At 48.0% G+C, this 18810-nt stretch overlaps 1 protein-coding gene across 1 annotated transcript in view; it reads right to left on the bottom strand.

The window, feature by feature from the left end:
• ABCA13 (ATP binding cassette subfamily A member 13) overlaps nucleotides 1-18810 on the bottom strand; it is a 322891-nt gene that overhangs the window by 176702 nt on the left and 127379 nt on the right. Inside the window, exons 33-36 of the mRNA XM_046020270.1 lie at nucleotides 8422-8536; nucleotides 6820-7149; nucleotides 4736-4805; nucleotides 4118-4249 (exon numbers count right to left, since the gene is read on the bottom strand). Of these exons, the coding sequence (XP_045876226.1) occupies nucleotides 4118-4249; nucleotides 4736-4805; nucleotides 6820-7149; nucleotides 8422-8536 (647 nt within the window). The remainder of the gene's footprint in view (nucleotides 1-4117; nucleotides 4250-4735; nucleotides 4806-6819; nucleotides 7150-8421; nucleotides 8537-18810) is intronic.

Raw genomic sequence — 18810 nt, 5'->3', positions numbered from 1 at the left:
TATTTTCAAGTCCTCTCTAGACCCGACATGGGGCTCGAACTCACAATCCCGAGATCCGGAATTGCACCCTCCACTGACTGAGCCAGCCAGGTGCCCCGAGAATTAACATTTTAAGACTTTTTAAACATAGGACAAATTTGACACACCCTACTGCTTGTCAACTGACATTGTCACCAATTATTTAATTTTCCCCTAAACTAAATGCTGCACAGAAAAATCGGACCATATCCCTCCACAGGTTATTACAGTTTTCATCAGTCAGAGAAGGAAACGTTGTCTTCTGTGTTTGTGCGACTCTATGCTCTGTGGGACATTAAACTCTTTTATGTTTATCAGTTACCAACTTCTCCTTTTATGTTGGTTTATTCAAGTGACCTCCTCACATATGTATTTAGGTACATCTTCTTAAAATTTGAATTGAGAATTTTAACCTCCTCTTTCATGGAATCATTAAGTAGTTCTTATAAGCTTGTGAAGTGTCCTTTCGTTTTATTTATTTGGATATTTTAAAATTCTTAGGGGCGCCTGGGTGGCTCAGTGGGTTAAGCCTCTGCCTTCGGCTCAGGTCATGATCTCAGGGTCCTGGGATCGAGTCCCGCATCGGGCTCTCTGCTCGGCAGGGAGCCTGCTTCCTCCTCTCTCTCTCTGCCTGCCTCTCTGCCTGCTTGTGATCTCTCTCTGTCAAATAAATAAATAAAATCTTAAACAAAAATAAAATAAAATAAAATTCTTAGAATGGAAACTCGATTTTTGTTATCCATGTCTCTGGCATTATCGTTAGAAAGGCCTTCGCTCTCTTTAAAATCATGGGGTTATGGACATTGAGGAGGGTATGTGCTATGGTGAGTGCTGTGAAGTGTGTAAACCTGGCGATTCACAGACCTGTACCCCTGGGGATAAAAATACATTATATGTTTATAAAAAAATAAAAAATAAATTAAAAATTTTTTTAAAAATCATGATTTTTCTTAAAAAATACTTTTCCTGTTTCCTCATTATTTTTAATAATATTAATTTGCGCTGAATTTATGAATGAATCTAATTTCTATCCTTTCTCATTGATTAAAAGTGTGACCTTTAGCACAAATGAAATTATTACAGTGGGTGTGTTCCTGAACCTTCTGGTCTGTTCCGCGGCTCTGCTATTGTCACATGAGCCCTTGACCTTTTTAAACCTTGTTTACAGGGAGGTTCTGTGGGGTCATCAGTCACCACTGCCCTTCATCAGTTTCAGCAGTTTGGGACCACTGTCATTAATTTGCATTTCTAACTGTCCTTTGCAAACATTTCATGAACTAAAACCAAATTCCCCTTTTAGTACTTTTTATTTAAATGATTAATGCACGTTTTGTTATATTACCTTAACACAATGCCTCATACGAGACGGTATGAATTATGCGGGTTTGTATATTAACTTGGAAAAATCACCACACTTAAAATGGTAAATATCCATATCAAGGAACATGGCATCTCTTTGTACTTATTCAAATCTATTTTATGTTCAACACTTTTTTAAGAGGCAGCGCTGGGGGAGGGAAAGGGGAGAGAGAGAGAGAATCTTAAGCGGGTTCTACTCCCAGTGAGGACCCCATACAGGGCTTGAACTCACAACCCTGAGATCATGACCAGAGCCGAAATCAAGAGTCAGATATTTAACTGACTGAGCCACCCAGGTGCCCCATCGTCAATTTTTAAAAATTTCTTATTTGATATATACTCTCTTTTACATTAGATTCACGCCGAGATGTCTTACAGTTCTTGAGAATGATATCCTGCTGGACACACAGCAAAGCTAGTGGTTTTCATGTCTGTGTGTTTGCGATCAGTCGTCCCATCGGTCCTGCCTTCCTTCAGCTGATTCTTGCCTATGACCTGTCTGTCTTCTCGGTCTGACATCTCTGTCTTGCTGTGTTTTGCTCCCTTCCCCGGTGGCTGGGGCTTTCACCTCTAATTCCCGCCCATGCCAAGCACCTGCAGGGGATGCTGAGCACGGCACAGGGCACCCCAGCTGAGACATGATCGCCTGTCCTCCCTCTCTGGTCCCCAATCTCCTCCCACCTCACCTTCCCCAGCCCCCGACACCCTGAGAAGACACCACAGCCAGGAGAGAGCCTCCCAGGCTCCCAGCGTCGCCCTCACCATCATCACACCCAAAGCCCTTCTTGCAGAACCTGCAGGGCTACCTTCCTTTGTGGGATCTCTGTCTCTGCACCCCCCTCACCCCTCTGTCTCTGTCCTGGAGCCAACCACACCTGCAGAAGTGAGCAGGAATGGAGGTTTGCTTGCTGGAAATGCCTTACTTTAATATGGACAACGTTCCCACCAGGATCCTCGTGCCTCCTGTCCTGAAGGAGGAGGGGAGAACTCAGATCTTTCTGGATTCCTGCCCAAATTTCCTATGGGTCTCTGCACCGCCGAGGGTGGCCTGCCTTTGCTGGTGTTCACGCTTCTCTGTGGACTCCAGCACATCACCATTTTATGTGTAGCTGTAGGTCCCTGTTCGCGAACGTTGTGTTCAATGTGGCGAGCCCTGACTCTGCCAAGCTCGGATTTCCTCTCCTTGGTTAATGACTGTTCCATTTCTATTCTGTTTCAATCAGTCCGTGGGTCCCCTCAACGGGGAGAGCATCTGTCTGTGAGACCTGCCGTCTGTCTGTCTCCTTCCAGCCACTGTCTGCATCTCTCCCAATGCCGGGGACTCCCTGCCACCCTCCCGTCCCAGCCGCGACTTGCCTCATGACCCCCTTCCTCAAACATTTTAACGTCGGCCTCACACACGAACTTTCTAACTTCCCTCCCTCGTGCCGGCCAGCCGCCTTTTAACACCCACTGCTTCTCCTTCCATTTTATTTTACCTTGGTAATCCTCAGTTAACTTTTTTTTTTAACTTCTTATTTCCTAGAATCCATTTTTTCTTTAATTTTATACGAAGTTCCCAGACCATGCAATGTAAAATTCAAAAATAAAACCTATCGCAGGTTTACGCACTTGCTCTCACTCTTGGAGACCATGTGTTCCCGCTTTTCTGTAAAGTAAGCCTGTCAGTGGCACCGTTCGTTTGGATTTTTACTCATCCTCCGATGACGCCTGGGCGCTCCAAGTCTGAAGTACGTTTTTGGAAACGGAACGGGCGGGTTGTCTTTGTATCCCTTCACAGTTCATGTGTGTATGATTAGTATCTCTGTGTGTGTGTCTCTGTCTGTCTCTGTCTCTCATGGTTCTTAACTTTAAAAGGTGAGATGCCACTTCAAATATCCAGGTGCTTGGGAAATTACAGAGACAAAATCACAAGTCATTTCAGCAAGGTCATAGGCTGTCATCAAAGTACCACTGCTAAAAACGTAAAATAGAGACTTTAAAAGCTGTTTCTGCTCTTTTCGTCCTGAGCCAGGCGTGTGGTATGGGTACCTCCTTCCCACGAACACGGCAGGGAAAAGCATTACCGCTGGTGGCCTGGCTTCCCATGGCCTCCAGGATGCACCTGCCGTTCCGCAGAAGAAGTCTCACACTTGACACCATTGACACTCTGGGTTTGGAGGCGACACCTGACCCCAGCCCCCAACCCCCAGCACAGCCCCTCATCCTCAGCCTGGTTTCCCACCAGGTTCTGCCCCCGCTGCCCCGGCAGAGAGCAGGGTCCCTCCACTCCTGCTCCACACCGTCTCTGACTCCTGCCCGACCTGGTCCCCATGGGGCCAAGGACACACGTGCCCCCAGACTCTCCTGCCCTCACTCCCCACATCCCTGATCCAGAGAACCCTGATCCTGGGTCTTTCCTGTCCATTGACAGAAGCCCACCCAGGGAGCCGCTTGGTGGCCCGGGGTGAGAGGGGGTGCTCCGTCAGCCTCCGGGCACGTGTGTCCTATCCTCACATGGCCTTTACCATTTCCTTCAGGACCTGGGCAGCCCACCTGTTTCTCGACCCTTCACAGCTCCCTCTCAAACACATCCTACGAAGCCCCCTCTGAGCTCTCATTTAAATTTAGATGATTATCATTCTAATATCCATGCATATTAGATTTAAATTCTATTAGATCAGATGATTACATGTAAACTCATGATTTAAAACGGTTTTTTAGCTTGTTTAGAGCATCTTTGATCACACAGGATTCTTACCGGGAATCAAGTTGTTCAAGTACCAACCACATAAGAAATAAAGGCCTGAATCGAAAGCCATCATCCAGCAAACCCAGCCAAATGTCATGCCCGACGGTTCCGGAGGCTGGTACATGTTACTCCACTGAACCCCTGGAAGGAAGGGAAAGGCAGAGTCAGAGCCTCACAGCCTCTCTCGGGGCAGATCTGGGTGAGTAAGTCCGCGCGTTCTGGAAGCTGGGAGCAAAGCTGAACGCAGCCGAGACAAAGGCAGGTCCTCCCTGGGATCACAGTTCCTCAGAGGAGCTGGGAGCCTGCCCAATCTCCCGTGATTTCAAGGAAACCAGGTGGCCTGGCTTTAGCCACTTTCGAATATCCAACATTTTGTTGTTGTTGTTTTATGTCAGTGTTGTTTTACTTCTACCTCCTTTGTTGTCTCACCAAAATGCATCTATTTATCAGGGCCACTGGGCCCCCGGGGGTTATCACACCCCCTGAGGCAAGCCCCAGCCCCTCCTTCCAGACGGTCAGCTTTGGAATGACGAACTTGTCCTCGGGTCCTTGTAATAGGACACCTGGAAACGCCTAGAAACCTGAGTCACTGGGTCTCTTCTGACAAAGGCTTCTCCCCTTCCTTACCTGCTTCTTGCCCTTCTAGGAAGGTGACGAAGAACACTCCTTGTCCAAAGGCCGTGGTGGAGAGCAGGCACTGCCCACAGGGAACGGAGAGAGAAACAGCACGTTAGTGCTGCCCCGAGACCCCAGAAAACCCATGGCGCTACATGCAAACGCAGAAGCCTCAGGCGCACCCCTGCCCTCCAGCGATGGCAAAGCATCACTCCAGGCAGTGATTTCGACATTGGACCCTTGGAGACTGAGCCGAACGTGAGCCCAGTCTGGAAGGTGGATAACAAGCTAGTTTTTAATGGGGAAGGGAATTCTCTCTTCCCTGCGGTGCCTAAAGTGCCAGAGACCCGAGCGCCATGTACAGAAACACGTAACGGGAAACAGTGGAGAACGGAACGCAGTGATTTCTTGTTTTTCATTATTAAGTGGATGGCCTGGAGCGTGCCGCAGGCAGACCTACAGAACGTCCCCGTGATTCTGCGCTAGAGAGTGCGCGCCCTGGAGGAAAGCGCTGCTTTGTTTCCACTGGGCAGGTCCTATGTCCACGGAAGAACCTGCTGAACATGTATTTCACGCTTAAAAACATCATGCACCAGAGTTAGGGTTTTTTTTCCACCCCCACCCCTTTTTTTTTTTTGGCAAGGAAACATTTGACCATGGGAAAAGGAACTCAAACATTGTATGCTGGAACGTTTAAACAGATGCGTTGAAGTAAAGGCACCATGGTATTTGAAATTCGGGCCATGTAAGGAGTACACGTAAAGAGTAGGGGGGGGGCGGGGTTGCGTAAAGGGTCCCAGTCATTTTCATGATTCTGGAAACAACTAACAAACACTAACCCAAAATTACTGGTTCAGGTAATTAGAACCAGTGAACACCCATCAATGGATAAATTCTGATTAAAGGTGGCATTTTGGGACACTTGCATGGCTGTCAGTGAAGTGGCTGCCTTCGGCTCAGGTCATGATCCCGGGGTCCTGGAATCGAGTCCCGCATTGGGCTCCCTGCTCAGCAAGAAGCCTGCTTCTCCCTCTGCCTGCTGTCCCTCCCTGCTTGTGCTCTCCTGTTCCTCTCCCTCTCTTGCTCACTGGCTCCCGGGTAAGTAAATAAACAAATAAATAAACAAAATCTTAAGTAAATAAACATGTAAAGGTGACATTTCTTCATTGGGCTGTGTGTCCACGGCCAGTAGGAATGGTGGAGGTTCACAGATGCCAGAGAAAAATAATGGGGCTGTCGCAGAGGTATTCTACCCTGAGTCTCCAAGGGAGCAGAGAAAGTGACGCTGTCCCTACAAGCAAGGGTCCACTAGCTGTCATTTTGCTGTGTGGAACAGGCGACTTCCCATGGCCTTCAAGGGTCCCATACGAGCTCTGAGATCCTAGCCTTCCCAGGCGCCTCCCAAATTCTCCCTCAGTGGCTACAGTCATACCTCCCATCAGACTGCAGTTGGGGAACCTGGCATGACCTATGGGGGTAGGAGAGGTCCGGGACTGGCTCTCTGCTGTGGACCACCCTCATGGCCACACATGCATCCCTTCCCCATGGACAGAGTTCCCTGCACCCGCTGAGCACTTCTCACCCAAGAAGGGATGGGTGTGTCTCTTCTGTGTACTTGGTGTCGCACACCCAACAGAATCACGGTACTCATCCGGGCAGGCGCACTTTAAATGGTGAATGATTCCGACATCACTAACAGAGGGATTGTTCCCCTCAGTGTGATGTCATTCCTGACGTTTCAAAAAAAACACTTATTTTTTTGCTGCGAAAATAGCTTCGGAAATCTATGTCTTTCCATCCGTGAGACAGACAGACACGGAGGTCCTACGTTGCCTTTGGGGCATGGCCAATTTCCAAAACACCCCCAGAGGAGAGACCCCGTTACGCGGGAAGTGCCAGTTCCTCACGGGCTCCCTTCCAGGAAAATCTCTGCAATGCCCGTGCACGGAGGCTGCACGGTCAGCCTCCGGGGGCCAAATAAAGAGAAGGAGGTAACAGGGAGCCCACCCAGATCTAGAAATGACAGACCGATGGAGTGAGGTCATGACTGATTTGTTGGGGTAGATGCAGCAATTAAAAAAAAAGAAGAAACTTACCAGAAACGTCTGCATGACGACACTGAGTTGGTTATGGAGAACCAACAGCACGATGTAGGGCAGAAAGCTGATCATATATACCAGGCTGGTACAAAGGGCAGCTGTGTTCGCTCGGCTGAAAAACACACTCAGGAAGTAACTCAGCATGACGACCGACACCCCGAAATCCAGGAGAAAGAGGAAAATGATACAGGCGTTGCTGTGCGCAAAGATGCCGCTCGCTTTGAGAATGACGGCCAGGGCGACGCTGCTCAAGGCCAACACAGCCATGTTCTCCAGGAACCAGGCCAGGAAGAAGACAGTGGGATGCACGCCCATCATCCTCATGTACTGTCAAAAGAAGGAAACGCAGGGTTATCACCGGGATCCTTGAGAAAGAACAGATCTCGTCACGGGAGGCAGGTGGCGCTAGAAATTCCCACATTGGGGCCAGCCTGGCCATCAGCCCTGCGCAGAACCTGGAGCCCAGCACCCCTTGTAGGGAATGCTCCCCGGGGAGGTCCCGGCCATGAGCCCATGAGGCAGAGGGGCAGGACCAGCCCCCAGCCCCCAGGCTCGAGTGATGACCATCATGCTGTGTGCTCCCTTATCCACTCGGACTTGGCCAGCTTTGTTTCTTTTTCCTTTTTTTGTTTTTTCAGTCTTTTGTTTTGTTTGATTTTTGGTTGTTTTCCATCTTTTTTTTTTCTCCATTTCAGTGGTGCTGGTTTGGTTTAAGGAAGACAAACAGAACAATGAGAGGAGAGGGGATACTGGACCCTAAGCTGTTCAGGTTGGGGGAGTCTCTTGCATGACTGTTAGAGTTTTGCAAAACAACTCAGCCTGCAGTAGTAATGAGATGAATGCCTCCGTTAAGCTTCTCATTTTCCATCTGTAACTTTGGGGTATCTTGGAAGGTGGTGGGGCTGGTCCCTGGTAAAAGGAGACCAAGTCAGCGTTACTGACCCCCGGTCCCCAGTCTCCATGCCCAGGGTCCTTGCTGGGTGGATGAGGAGGAAACACAGAAATGCAGGAAAATTCCGTTCTGAGTAGGTGAACAACGAGGGAAAGAGCAGTGCCAGTCCCAGTCAGACCTGAATGTGAACCGAGCCCTTGACCTCACTGTTCTTTCACCTTAATAACAGAGGCAAGGGGCTGCGTGCGCCCATCCCCCACAAAGGCCAGCCTTCACCGGGTACTTTCAGGAATGTTCCTTCTTAACCACAGATGTGATAGTTTCAAGTTCTAACGGTAGTAAAACAAGAACATCAAGGCTGCCATGAAGGGATATAACCCTAAATCAAGGTGGGGAGTCTGCCCTTACGTCTTTCCAGGCTGTTTAAAAATTGCTGAATGGGCGATGCTGGCTCCTTTCTTTGAACCTGGCCTGCCTGTCCTTGGGCTTCCTTCCTTCCCCGCAGAAAACACCTGTGAGCCTGGCAGGGCATCAGCTCCGATGTGAAACACTCTTCCCCCTTCCCCGGGGCCCCCTCCAGGCCGTGCACAGGGGCCTCGTCAGAGGGGAGAGCAGGCGAAACAGAGCCCGGGGTCAGTCACGGGACAGGATTCGGCTCCAAAGCCCCTGCTGCCCCTGCTGGTTCCCCAAGGCGCTCGGCCGATTACCTCTTCTATCTGGATCTCTCGCTCGTAAACCAGCTTTCGGACCATGCTGCTCACAGACACCATCCACGTCAGCATCATTATCAGAGGGAAGAAGAAGCCGACGTTGTTCAAGAATCTGCAAGGAAGTAATCCTGTCAGCACTGGAGGGCGAAGGCGGCTCCGGGGTCGGGCTCCTGTGTACACGTTTTCATATCGTCCCCACACGCGACCAAGGCCTCTCAAGGAGCAACATCTCATCTGGCCATTTCAACAGGATGGCTGGCTGGAGTCCTGATTTAGGAGGCGTGCGAAACTCACAAAGGAGACACGCTGGCTGGAGGTCCCTTGCACGGCCACTGTCCCCCAACCCCAATCACTGCCCTCTGACACCTTCCTAGGCAGAGCCCATGGGAAGGACACAGGTCACTCATTCATGACTACAACTTCCCCTGCTTAGTTGGGACCCCTGTGTGTCTTCAATCGAAAATCTCAGTTGACTATGGATTAGGGCCTTACAAGATATGTGAAAAGTGACCGTTGAAATTCTCCCTGTGGCCAGCCACATGGGTGGTTCCATTGGTGTCTGATTCTTGGTTTCAGCTGAGGTCATGATCTCAGGGTTGTGCGATCGAGTCCTGAGTCAGACTCCATCAAAGAGTCTGCTTGTCCCTCTCCCTCTGCCCCTCCCCCTTCCCCTGCTCACATGCTCTCGCTCTCGCTCTCTCTCTCATAAATAAATAAAATCTTTTTAAGAAAGAAAGAAAAGAAGTCTCCACGTCTCTTCCTCAACCACTCACTTCCCACTCCCGCTATCCAGCTTCTCTGACACACACTGACATGGCCGTTACCTAGAACACCCATGACAGCTGCTCCTCAAACCCAACGGGATGTTCTCCATTGTTACCTTTCTTCACTTCTTGGCTGTGTTTGATACCAGTGACGGGTCTCTCCTTCTTTCCTCCTTTTGTACCTTTTGTACCACTCCTGGCTTTCTCCACAGTCTCCTCGGTCTCCTTCACTGTGACTTCTCAGCCCAGCCCTGGGCTCTGCCTCCTCACCCCAGCCCCCTGAGCTCTACACCCACATATCCGTTATTCGCTTCATCACGAGGCCGCCCAGAGCAGCAAGCCATGTGAATGGGCATGCGGTCCGTGAATGAACCAAAGAGAGAACGGTCCTGTCCTGAAATATCCTACGTTCTGGCGGGGGTGGGCGGGTGGGGGGGGAGGGGCACCCGATGTAAACCAGGACAAGGAGATACACAGCGTGGTGTCAAGTACGAGGAAGTACAGCCTCCATGGGTAGGGATGCTATCTCAAACAGGGTAGCTGGACAAGGTGTTTGTGGGAGAAGTGTCAGAGCAGAGAGCGGATGAAGTAAGGAAATGAGTCCCCCAGAATGTCAGGGATCTGAAGGAAGTTGGCTCCAGGCAGAGAGGCAGCAAGGGAAGGCCTGGAGGCGGGAGCAGGGGGGCACAGCTCTGGAGCGGCCAGGACCACATGGGTTAGGAGATGGGGTGGCGCGTCAGCTGGGGCCAGATCTTGCAAGGATTTTCTACATCCGGGTGACAACAGATTTACTCAAAGAACAAGGGAATTCCACAAAAGGGTTTTAGAAGGGAGAGAGGGAAACAGGGAGGGGACCCATCAGGTGTAATGTTTTTAAAAAGACTGAATGCAGTGTAGACAGAGAAAGTCCATGAAGAGGGAAGGGGAAAGCCACAGCAAATGTGCAGCTGTGTAGACAAGCCAAGGGGTCAGGCAAAGATGCCGACCCGGAGACAGAACCAGCTCTCTGGTCCCTGTTGCAACAGCCTGCAAGGGCGCCCCGGCCCAGACCTCCCCTTCAGAGTGCTGGCCCCAGTGCAGACCATCTGTCCTTCCCACTGGACAGTAAGGCCTCCCCCTGCATCTCCTCTGCTTGGCAAAGGCCCGTCCAGGTAGCAAATGTGAACTATTTGTTATGGAAACTGTGACTAAGTAAAAAAAAGAAGGGGGGGGTGGATTGATGTCTTTGTTTTTATTCATTTTTCTGCCTGAGATGATTACAATGACCATCGATTTGGTGAATCGCGTTTTAAAGCTAAACCTGAGCTAAGTCCAGCGCGGTCCGGAGACGCTAGAAAGTTAGCTCACGTGTTGCTCAGCTTGGCGATTTTTCTGAGGCTTTTTAGTCCTTGTTTTTTGTAGTGTCCGGTGGAAGTAGAAGGCTAGGAAGAGGAAGCACCACATCCTATATACACCTGCGCATCCCACAAGTGACATCTCTTCTCCCAGATTAACCCAATTTACAGGAAAAAAAAAAATGGCACTTGGATCACTTGTAAAGCTAAAAAACAATGAATACAGAGCTTATTTGGGGGATGGGAGGGGTTTGAAAAGAATTTGTCTATGTGTTCATGAACTTTATCTTTTCTACTTAAAAGCACTGGACCTGGGGACCTGGGGGGTTCCGTCAGTTAATCATCTCCCTTCGGCTCAGGTCATGATCTCTGGGTCCTGGGATGGAGCCCCAAGCTGGGTTCCCTGCTCATCAGGGGGACTGCTTCTCCCTCTCCCTTTCCCGCCCCACCCCCTTGCTCATGCTCCCTGTCTCTCTCAAATAAAATATTTAAAAAAAATAAAAAGGGCACTGGAATTGATGGCTATCGACCTCTGTTCTCCCAGCACCTTGAGCCTTACAAAAGAGCCCATAAGTATCCCACACAAATATTGTGTTAAGATTCCATCTGAGCGGGGCGCCTGGGTGGCTCAGTGGGTTAAAGCCTCTGCCTTCGGCTCAGGTCATGATCCCAGAGTCCTGGGATGGAGCCCCGCATCGGGCTCTCTGCTCGGTAGGAAGACTGCTTCTCCCTCTCTCTCTGCCTGTCTCTCTGCTTACTTGTGATCTCTCTGTCAGATAAATAAATAAAAATCTTTAAAAAAAAAAAATCCATCTGAGTTAGTGCCTGGCAGTCACACTGGGTCAGGATTCTATATGAGCCTGGGGCTATGATGTACGTGTCCTATGGAACCCCCACCCACCCACCCACCCACATCTTCGTAATGACAAAGTCATCATGCCAGGCTTGCAAGTGAGTAAACCCAGCTCTGGAGCCCTTGCAGCCACTATCACAGATCCCAGGGAACACCCAGTTGCTCTGCACGTACCTGGCTGAGCGAGGCTACTTGGGAGAAGCAGCACGGAATGAGAAGTTGGAATACATGGCTTGTGTGCCTCACCCTTTCCTACTCGACTCCTGAAAACCAGTCCCACATCAACAAGAGAAGGAAAAACGTCCATTCCAGTTTTGACAAATGCCTGAAAGTACTTGCAACAGCTGCTAAAAACAGTCAAGGTCAAGAAGGCGGCACACAAGAACGTAGATGAGAGATGTCAGTAGCAAAACCCCTCCCCATGCAGGTGTAGAAGGCGCCATCAAAACTGCACCTCCGAAAGCCTAGAGGCATGACCTGAGGGTACAAGATACAGGACAGGATGTGTTAATGGGTCCCAAGCTGCATGTTAAGGTAGGTGGTGTCAGAAGCCATTCTTGCACCCAGACCCTTTTGCCAGGGAAAGAGAAGAGGAAGGTTATGTGAGGAGCACATGTGTCTAGTGAAGAGCTCAGTCTTCGTGGACAGTAAGGTCACCTGGTCCTCACCACCAACGGGACCCCCTGGCAAACAACTGGGCAGGAATCCCAATTCATTCAGAACAGATAACAACAAGAACAAAATTCAGCATATCTGTACAAGGAATAAAGGTGGTTGAGTCCCACCATTACCAACAAATGAAAAACACGTGCCCAAAACGATGGTCACACGAGGCAGATGAAAATAGTGAATGTATTATTTGCCATCGATGGAAAAATCGTTAATAAGGCAATTCCGCATATTAAAAAACACCTTATAGCAGAATTGTTACAATTGGGGGATGAGGTGGCAAGACAGTAAGAAGATAGGAAATGGGCACTGGGAGAACCTAGAAAGAAACAGAAGGGAAAGAGTAGCCATCAAACAAGATACAGTTAGAAGATGGTCAAATTGATACCACACAAAACGTGGTATAGGACATAAAAAGTTGGCATAAGAAACACAACTGAAACAAATAGAAATAAAGAAAAAGGTATTTTTTTTTTAATTAGGGAAATGTTATGGATAAAAAATACGGGGAAAAGAAATCCATGCAATTGGATTCCTTGAGGAAGAAGATCCAGTGCTGGAAAATAATAAATTGGTAATGCTGGAACCCATCAAAAGTTTCCAGGCACGAAAAGTGAAATCTACACATTGAAAGGTCTTATCTTGTGCCGTGGACAATTTTTCTAGAATGGTCTATGATGAAATGTACCCTACTAAATTTATTGAATTTTCAAGTCACTAGCAACTTGGCAAAATTACCAGGTCAGATAAAAGCAGGAAAATATCAGAGTGGCCTCAGATTGCTCCATAATCACATTCAAGGCCAACGATAATGGAGTTATTTCTACAAAATACTGGAGGAAATACTAAGTCAAGGATTTCATATCTAGCCAAGCTGCCTTTCAAATATAAATGCTGCAAAGATTTCTAAGTATGTAAGAACCCAGGTTACATTATCTTATACGATCATCTTAAGGAAATTACTAGAAGACAAATTTTAGCCCACCCAAGGATGACCGGTAAATTACAGGGTAAGGATAATGACAAGCAATGAACATGTGTTCCGGTAAAAGTAAGACTAAAACAAAAAATGGAAATTCAGATGACAAGACAGACTGGAAATGTTATGTTCCCTGAAATGTAGAAGTGATATGACAAACAAAAATTGGAAGGTTAGCAGAAATGAATCAGAGAGAAAGAATAAATTGATGAATGTCAAAATCAGAGGCTCTTTGTTCAGGATTCACAAATGTAGTATATAAGCATAGGCATCTTTCATGGTACAAAAGAAGACATTGACATAGTATCAACCAAAATGACATGGTGGAGAGGAAAATTTAATGACAAATTAAATGAAAATTTAATAAATTTAAATTAAAATTTAATGAAGTAAAGGAATTTTTATTTTGCATGGTAAAAAAAAATACATATATATATATACATACACACACATATATATGGTTAATATTATTATATATATAATAAATATATATATTATTTTATATATGTATTTTATATATATGGTTAGTGTTATTTTAATATTATTATTATTTATATGAAGTTCCAATTATAAGGTAACCACCAGCATAATAAAGCATTATTAAATATAAGTTTATTTTTTTAAGATTTTATTTATTTGAGAGAGAGAGAATGAGTGGAGGAAGAGGCAGAGGGAGAGGAAGCAGCAGGTTCTCCACCCAGCAGGGAGCCTGACTCATGAGGAATGAGGATCTGAGCCAAAGGCAGAGGCTTAACTGACTGAGCCACACAGGTGCCCCTAAATATGAATTTAAAAGCAAAATCATAAGTATAGAAAAATACTTAGCTAAGAACATATATACATGAAACTTTATTTCATCCTTTATAGACCTAACCTTGCCTAAATAAGAAGGTATATGAGACATACAAGACACACACCTGAAACAAAACATTTTGGAAAAGTCTAAGAGCAAATGCACATCAAACAAATGGGAATACAGAGATGTAGGGAGAGAGAGAACAGGAGGGAGAAAGGAAGGGAAAAAAGCAGGGATCATCAAGTTATTTTCATACAAGGTAGACTTATGTGTAAAAGGAGGACTCAGAAGACAAATGTTCACATCTGTGCACAACATTCAAATGCCGCCAGCGCAGGAAAGGGAGAGAGACAACCAAGTAGGAGGGGGACCATGATTTATCTGCCTTAGTCTAAGACAAATGCAAGGCTGAACTTTAAGGAAAGAGAATTCCTAAATAACAAAACAAATATAGATCTGATTCTGTATTCCCAAGTAGAAAATTAGAAACTCTTTCCAAGCGCCCATAAATCATTCACAAGAGTAGATTATATATTAGTTGACAGAGAGAAATGCTATTAATTCAAAATGTGGATGTGATAAAGATGTTTCCTGAAGGCAATGTAAAAATCAGCATGCAGCCACAGGAGCCAGGAGTTAGTGTACAATTCCCGTTTTCAGCGTTGGTCAATGTGATTAGAAAAAAAAAGGCTAATATGGAGCAGTTTCTTTCTTTTTTTTTTTTTTTAAGATTTTATTTATTTGTTTGACAGAGAGAGACACAGCAAGAGAGGGAACACGAGCAGTAGAGTGAGAAAGGGAGAAGCAGGCTCCTTACCGACCAGGGAGCCCGATGCCGGGCTCGATCCCAGGACCCTGGGATCATGACCTGAGCCAAAGGCAGAGGCTTAATGACTGAGCCACCCAGGCGCCCCTATGCAATTTCAATTTATTCTTTTTTCTTATTATAAGTGCACTGAGTAACTTTGAAAAGTTTCTTTTTGAAAAGTTTCAACTTTGAAAAGTTGAAAAGTTCTACTTTTCTACTTGGAAATTAAAAGAAACTTCACTCAAACAGCTCCTGGGAAAAGAAGACCATCGGCACCCATATTGCAAGAACGCAGACAGAATCCACAAATAAAGTCCAAACATAGTTCCATGGAAATGGAAAAATAGAACCAGAATATACTGAAGGCACTTGTTACAGGTCTGAATTTTAAAATTCCAGCCCCTGACGGGCTCAGTCGGTGGAGAATGTGACTCTTGATCATGGCGTTGTGAGTTCAAGCCCCATGTTGGGCATAGCATGTACTTAAAATCAATCAATCCACCCATCCATCTGGGCGTGGGGGAAGCATGTCATAGGAGGGATAACCACAAAAGGAGGGAGAAAGGGAAAGACATGACCGCATTGCCTGGCTTCTCCTTCCCAACACCTTAGCGGCAGGGGTGGGGGGTGGCAGGAAATCTCCCAGCCTCCACCGACCTCCATATTGGGTGACGGTCTGACGAGGCCCTTTGACGCTTTCCTTCAGGACCTCCACAAAGGAGGGGACACTGCTGTTGGCCTTCCTAGGGTCCTCCTGTCCCCCAACCTGCAAGCCTCCTGCAGGCAAGGAGAACATTTTTTCTCACGGCCACGAATGACAGGCAACTACCATGGCTGACACATGGCAAGTGCTGGACACACTGTTTTCCAAAGAAGGATGAGCACAGACACTTTGAGTCCTAGCAAGATGGATGATGTCAAGCATATAAAAGGCACATTACCACAACACATGAAGGAACAGTCCCAAAACAAAACAAAACAAAATATGACCGATGTGTAAGAAGACAGTATGAAGTAGGATTTTTTCCATTAGAGTCTCAACTCTTGACAGATAATCATTTGCTTGTAACACTAACAATAAAAAAAAAGAAACATATTAAAATCAGGGAAGTCAGAACAGGATGTCCATAAGCTCCCTACTGTCCAGACAGCATAAACCACAAGAACATGTTCCAGATTCTTCTGTGTATTCATTCCTACGCTGGATCCCAAGCAAAAACACTACTAATAAAAGTCTGCAAACATGGGGCGCCTGGGTGGCTCAGTCTTTTAAGGCCTGCCTATGGCTCAGGTCAGGATCCACGGGTCCTGGGATCAAGTCCCAGATTGGATTCTGCTCATCGGGGAGCCTGCTTCTCCCTTGGCCTGCTGCTCCCCCTGCAGGGGCTCTCTCTTGCTCACTGTCTGACAAATAAATAAATAAAATCTTTAAAAAAAAAAAAGAAGAAAGGTCTGCCAACGGGAAATCAAATGCTCTCATTTATGTAAGCCTCTTTAAAAGGACTCTCTGATCTTCATAAACATTCATTGTCACCAGCTCTTTTTCTGAAGGTGGCAAATGCTCGATTTACATTCCAATGACCCCTCCCTAGGAGTGTGCTCTCTGTGGCCAGCCTCTATTAGCACCATCCAGTGAGTTCAAAGACGGCAAGTGATGAAGGAGCTGAATGGGAGTCACAGAGTGGGGAAGGACCACAGAGGAATCGGCTTTGGTTTTGTCCCCATCAGCCCAGCCTCTGCACACTGCCCCCCTGTCTTCCTCCAGAGCCAGGACCCAGAGGAATGCAGGACCCAGAACCCAGCCAGGCAGCTGCTGGGCGGAAGGACCACCACCTTCTTACCCGCCTGTCCCCTCTCTATTCCCTCTGGCAGAGCCGGGCCAGCAGGCTGAGATCCCATGCCTACCCACCCATGGCCCCCTGCCTTCCCCAGCGGCTTTGACCCCTGTGACTGGTGCCTGGGAGGGGAGGGTGGCCGGGAAGGGGGGCTTCTGAGGTTCCCATTTATGCGGTGCCCTCCCACCCAGCCTGCTCCAGAGGGACGTACACACGGTATCTATGAGTGACAGGAGACTGGATGTCCATTCTTTGTTTTCTTGTTCCAAGTTCACTAACTCCTGGGAACGTCAGGGGGAAGGGAAGAGGCCCCTTTGCCCACACACCTCTCTGAAGACGGCACCATGGAAGACAGCGACCCCAACCTTGGATCTGACCCCCGAACCCAGAAGAACATCTCAGCAGTGAATGCCGCCCAGGAGCACATGGGCTCTCACAGGCCGGTCTAGTCCCCTTTCCAGGTCTGGTTTTCACAAGCACCTCAGTGCAGAGCCCCACAGGCCAGTGAGAAGAAGCAGTGGGCAACAGCATCCCCTTTACCTTGAGGACCCAGACCAGCATCAGTGAAGGATCCCTTGCCCCAGCTCTGTGACCAGCAAGAACCGGACCTGGACTCCAGGGGCAATTTTCTTCCTTTTTTAACTATCTATCTATCTATCTATCTATCTATCTATCTATCTATCTATCTATTTAACAGACAGATCACAAGTAGGCTGAGAGGCAGGCAGAGAGAGGAAGGGAAGCAGGCTCCCTGCTGAACACAGAGCTCAATATGGGGCACAATCCCAGGACCCTGGGATCATGACCTGAGCAGAAGGCAGATGCCTTCTGCCACCCAGGTGTCCCCCCCCCCTTTTTTTAAGATTTTATTTATTCATTTGAGAGAGAGCACAAACAGGGGCAGAGGCAGAGGGAGAAGCAGTCCTCCTGTTGAGCTGGGAGCCCGATGCGGGACTCCATCCCAGGACCCTGGGATCATGACCTGAGCCAAAGGCAGATGCCTAAGAGCCCCCTAGGGACCCCCAAATGCAACTTTTGATGCTAGCACCTCACGATTCCACATCTGAGATTTGGAGAGGGATCTCAAACGCTTGAAGGCCATCCAGCATCAGAAGGCAGGACTGGCTGCCAAGACCCAGCATGCTGAAGAAACAGACGTTGGGAACTGTTAGCTCAGACTATGGCTACAAAAGTCCCTCTTCATCAAGCTCCCCTATTAAAAGGTCTGAGCCCCAAACCCAGCTTGGAAGTAAGAGGCTCCCCGACCACCAAGCAATTCTCACATGCTAGCTGGTGTCCTACAATGCAAGGGCTCCAGGAGTGCAGGAAGAACAATAGAAATGACTGCAGGTCCGCCTTCTTCTAGCCTCCTCCCCCACCCCTTTCCTTAACCCTTGACTCTCCTGCCAAAAGGATGTATGCCAGGGTCTCCATAGGTAACCTATGCAGGAAACAGATAAAAGACACCCCCCCCAACTCCTCCTGGGTGCAACTTTCCTGGCTCCCCTTCTCCTGAGCCCTGAAACTTCACCAGAGAGTGCCTTTAATAAATCTTGCCTTGAACCCACTTTGCCTGGTGTCCTTGTTTATCTCGCATATAAAACTTTACACAACTCAATCCCATCGCACACGACCTGAGGTAGCCCCACGTCCCACAGTTAGGGGCTCATCACACAAGATCACACACACAGTCTCCTGATGCCCTTCCCAAACCCAGACTGTCACCAGAGACTCTGAAGACCTGCAGTGAGAAAGAAAGCCACAGACCCCAGCTGGAGTCACTAGCCTCCCAGGACAGCAAACCAAGACTTCACGGTAATTTCAGTTTCTCCAAGAGTGGGATCTTAAGTCCATCAATCTAGAATGTTCTAATCTATGATGATGAGGTAATCTTTCATAGAGGTCCTCTCCTCCCAGAGGAAGATGAGGTGATCCACCTAATAAGCCCCCAGCCCTTCCCCGAAGGGAAGGCAACTTCACCTGAAACAATCCTTTCTTGTCTTTGCTCATAACTGCGTTCCCCCACCTTCCTTCCTAGAAAAACCTTCCATCTGGTGCTGCCTCGGAGTTCCCCTCTCCTGAGGGAATGCTGCCAGAGCAAGAATCGCTTCATAGAGCCAACTAGACCTTCCAATATACTCAGCTGAATTTTTTGTAAGAGAGTTAACTCAGGAACGGACGGAAGAGCGGCACGGGATGGGGTCTGAGGAGGCAGCGCCGGGCTCCCCCAATCCACAGCCCACGGTTCCCACATCTCCACCTGCTCCCCAACCCAGAACTCGCCGGCCCCCGTCCCTTGGAGATCTCATGGAAGCTTCACGAGACATGCAGGCTGGCCTAAGTCATCG

The sequence above is a fragment of the Meles meles genome, chromosome 10, assembly GCF_922984935.1.
Source record: "Meles meles chromosome 10, mMelMel3.1 paternal haplotype, whole genome shotgun sequence".
Taxonomy (NCBI): domain Eukaryota; kingdom Metazoa; phylum Chordata; class Mammalia; order Carnivora; family Mustelidae; genus Meles; species Meles meles.
This window is presented reverse-complemented; position numbering and strand designations above follow the sequence as displayed.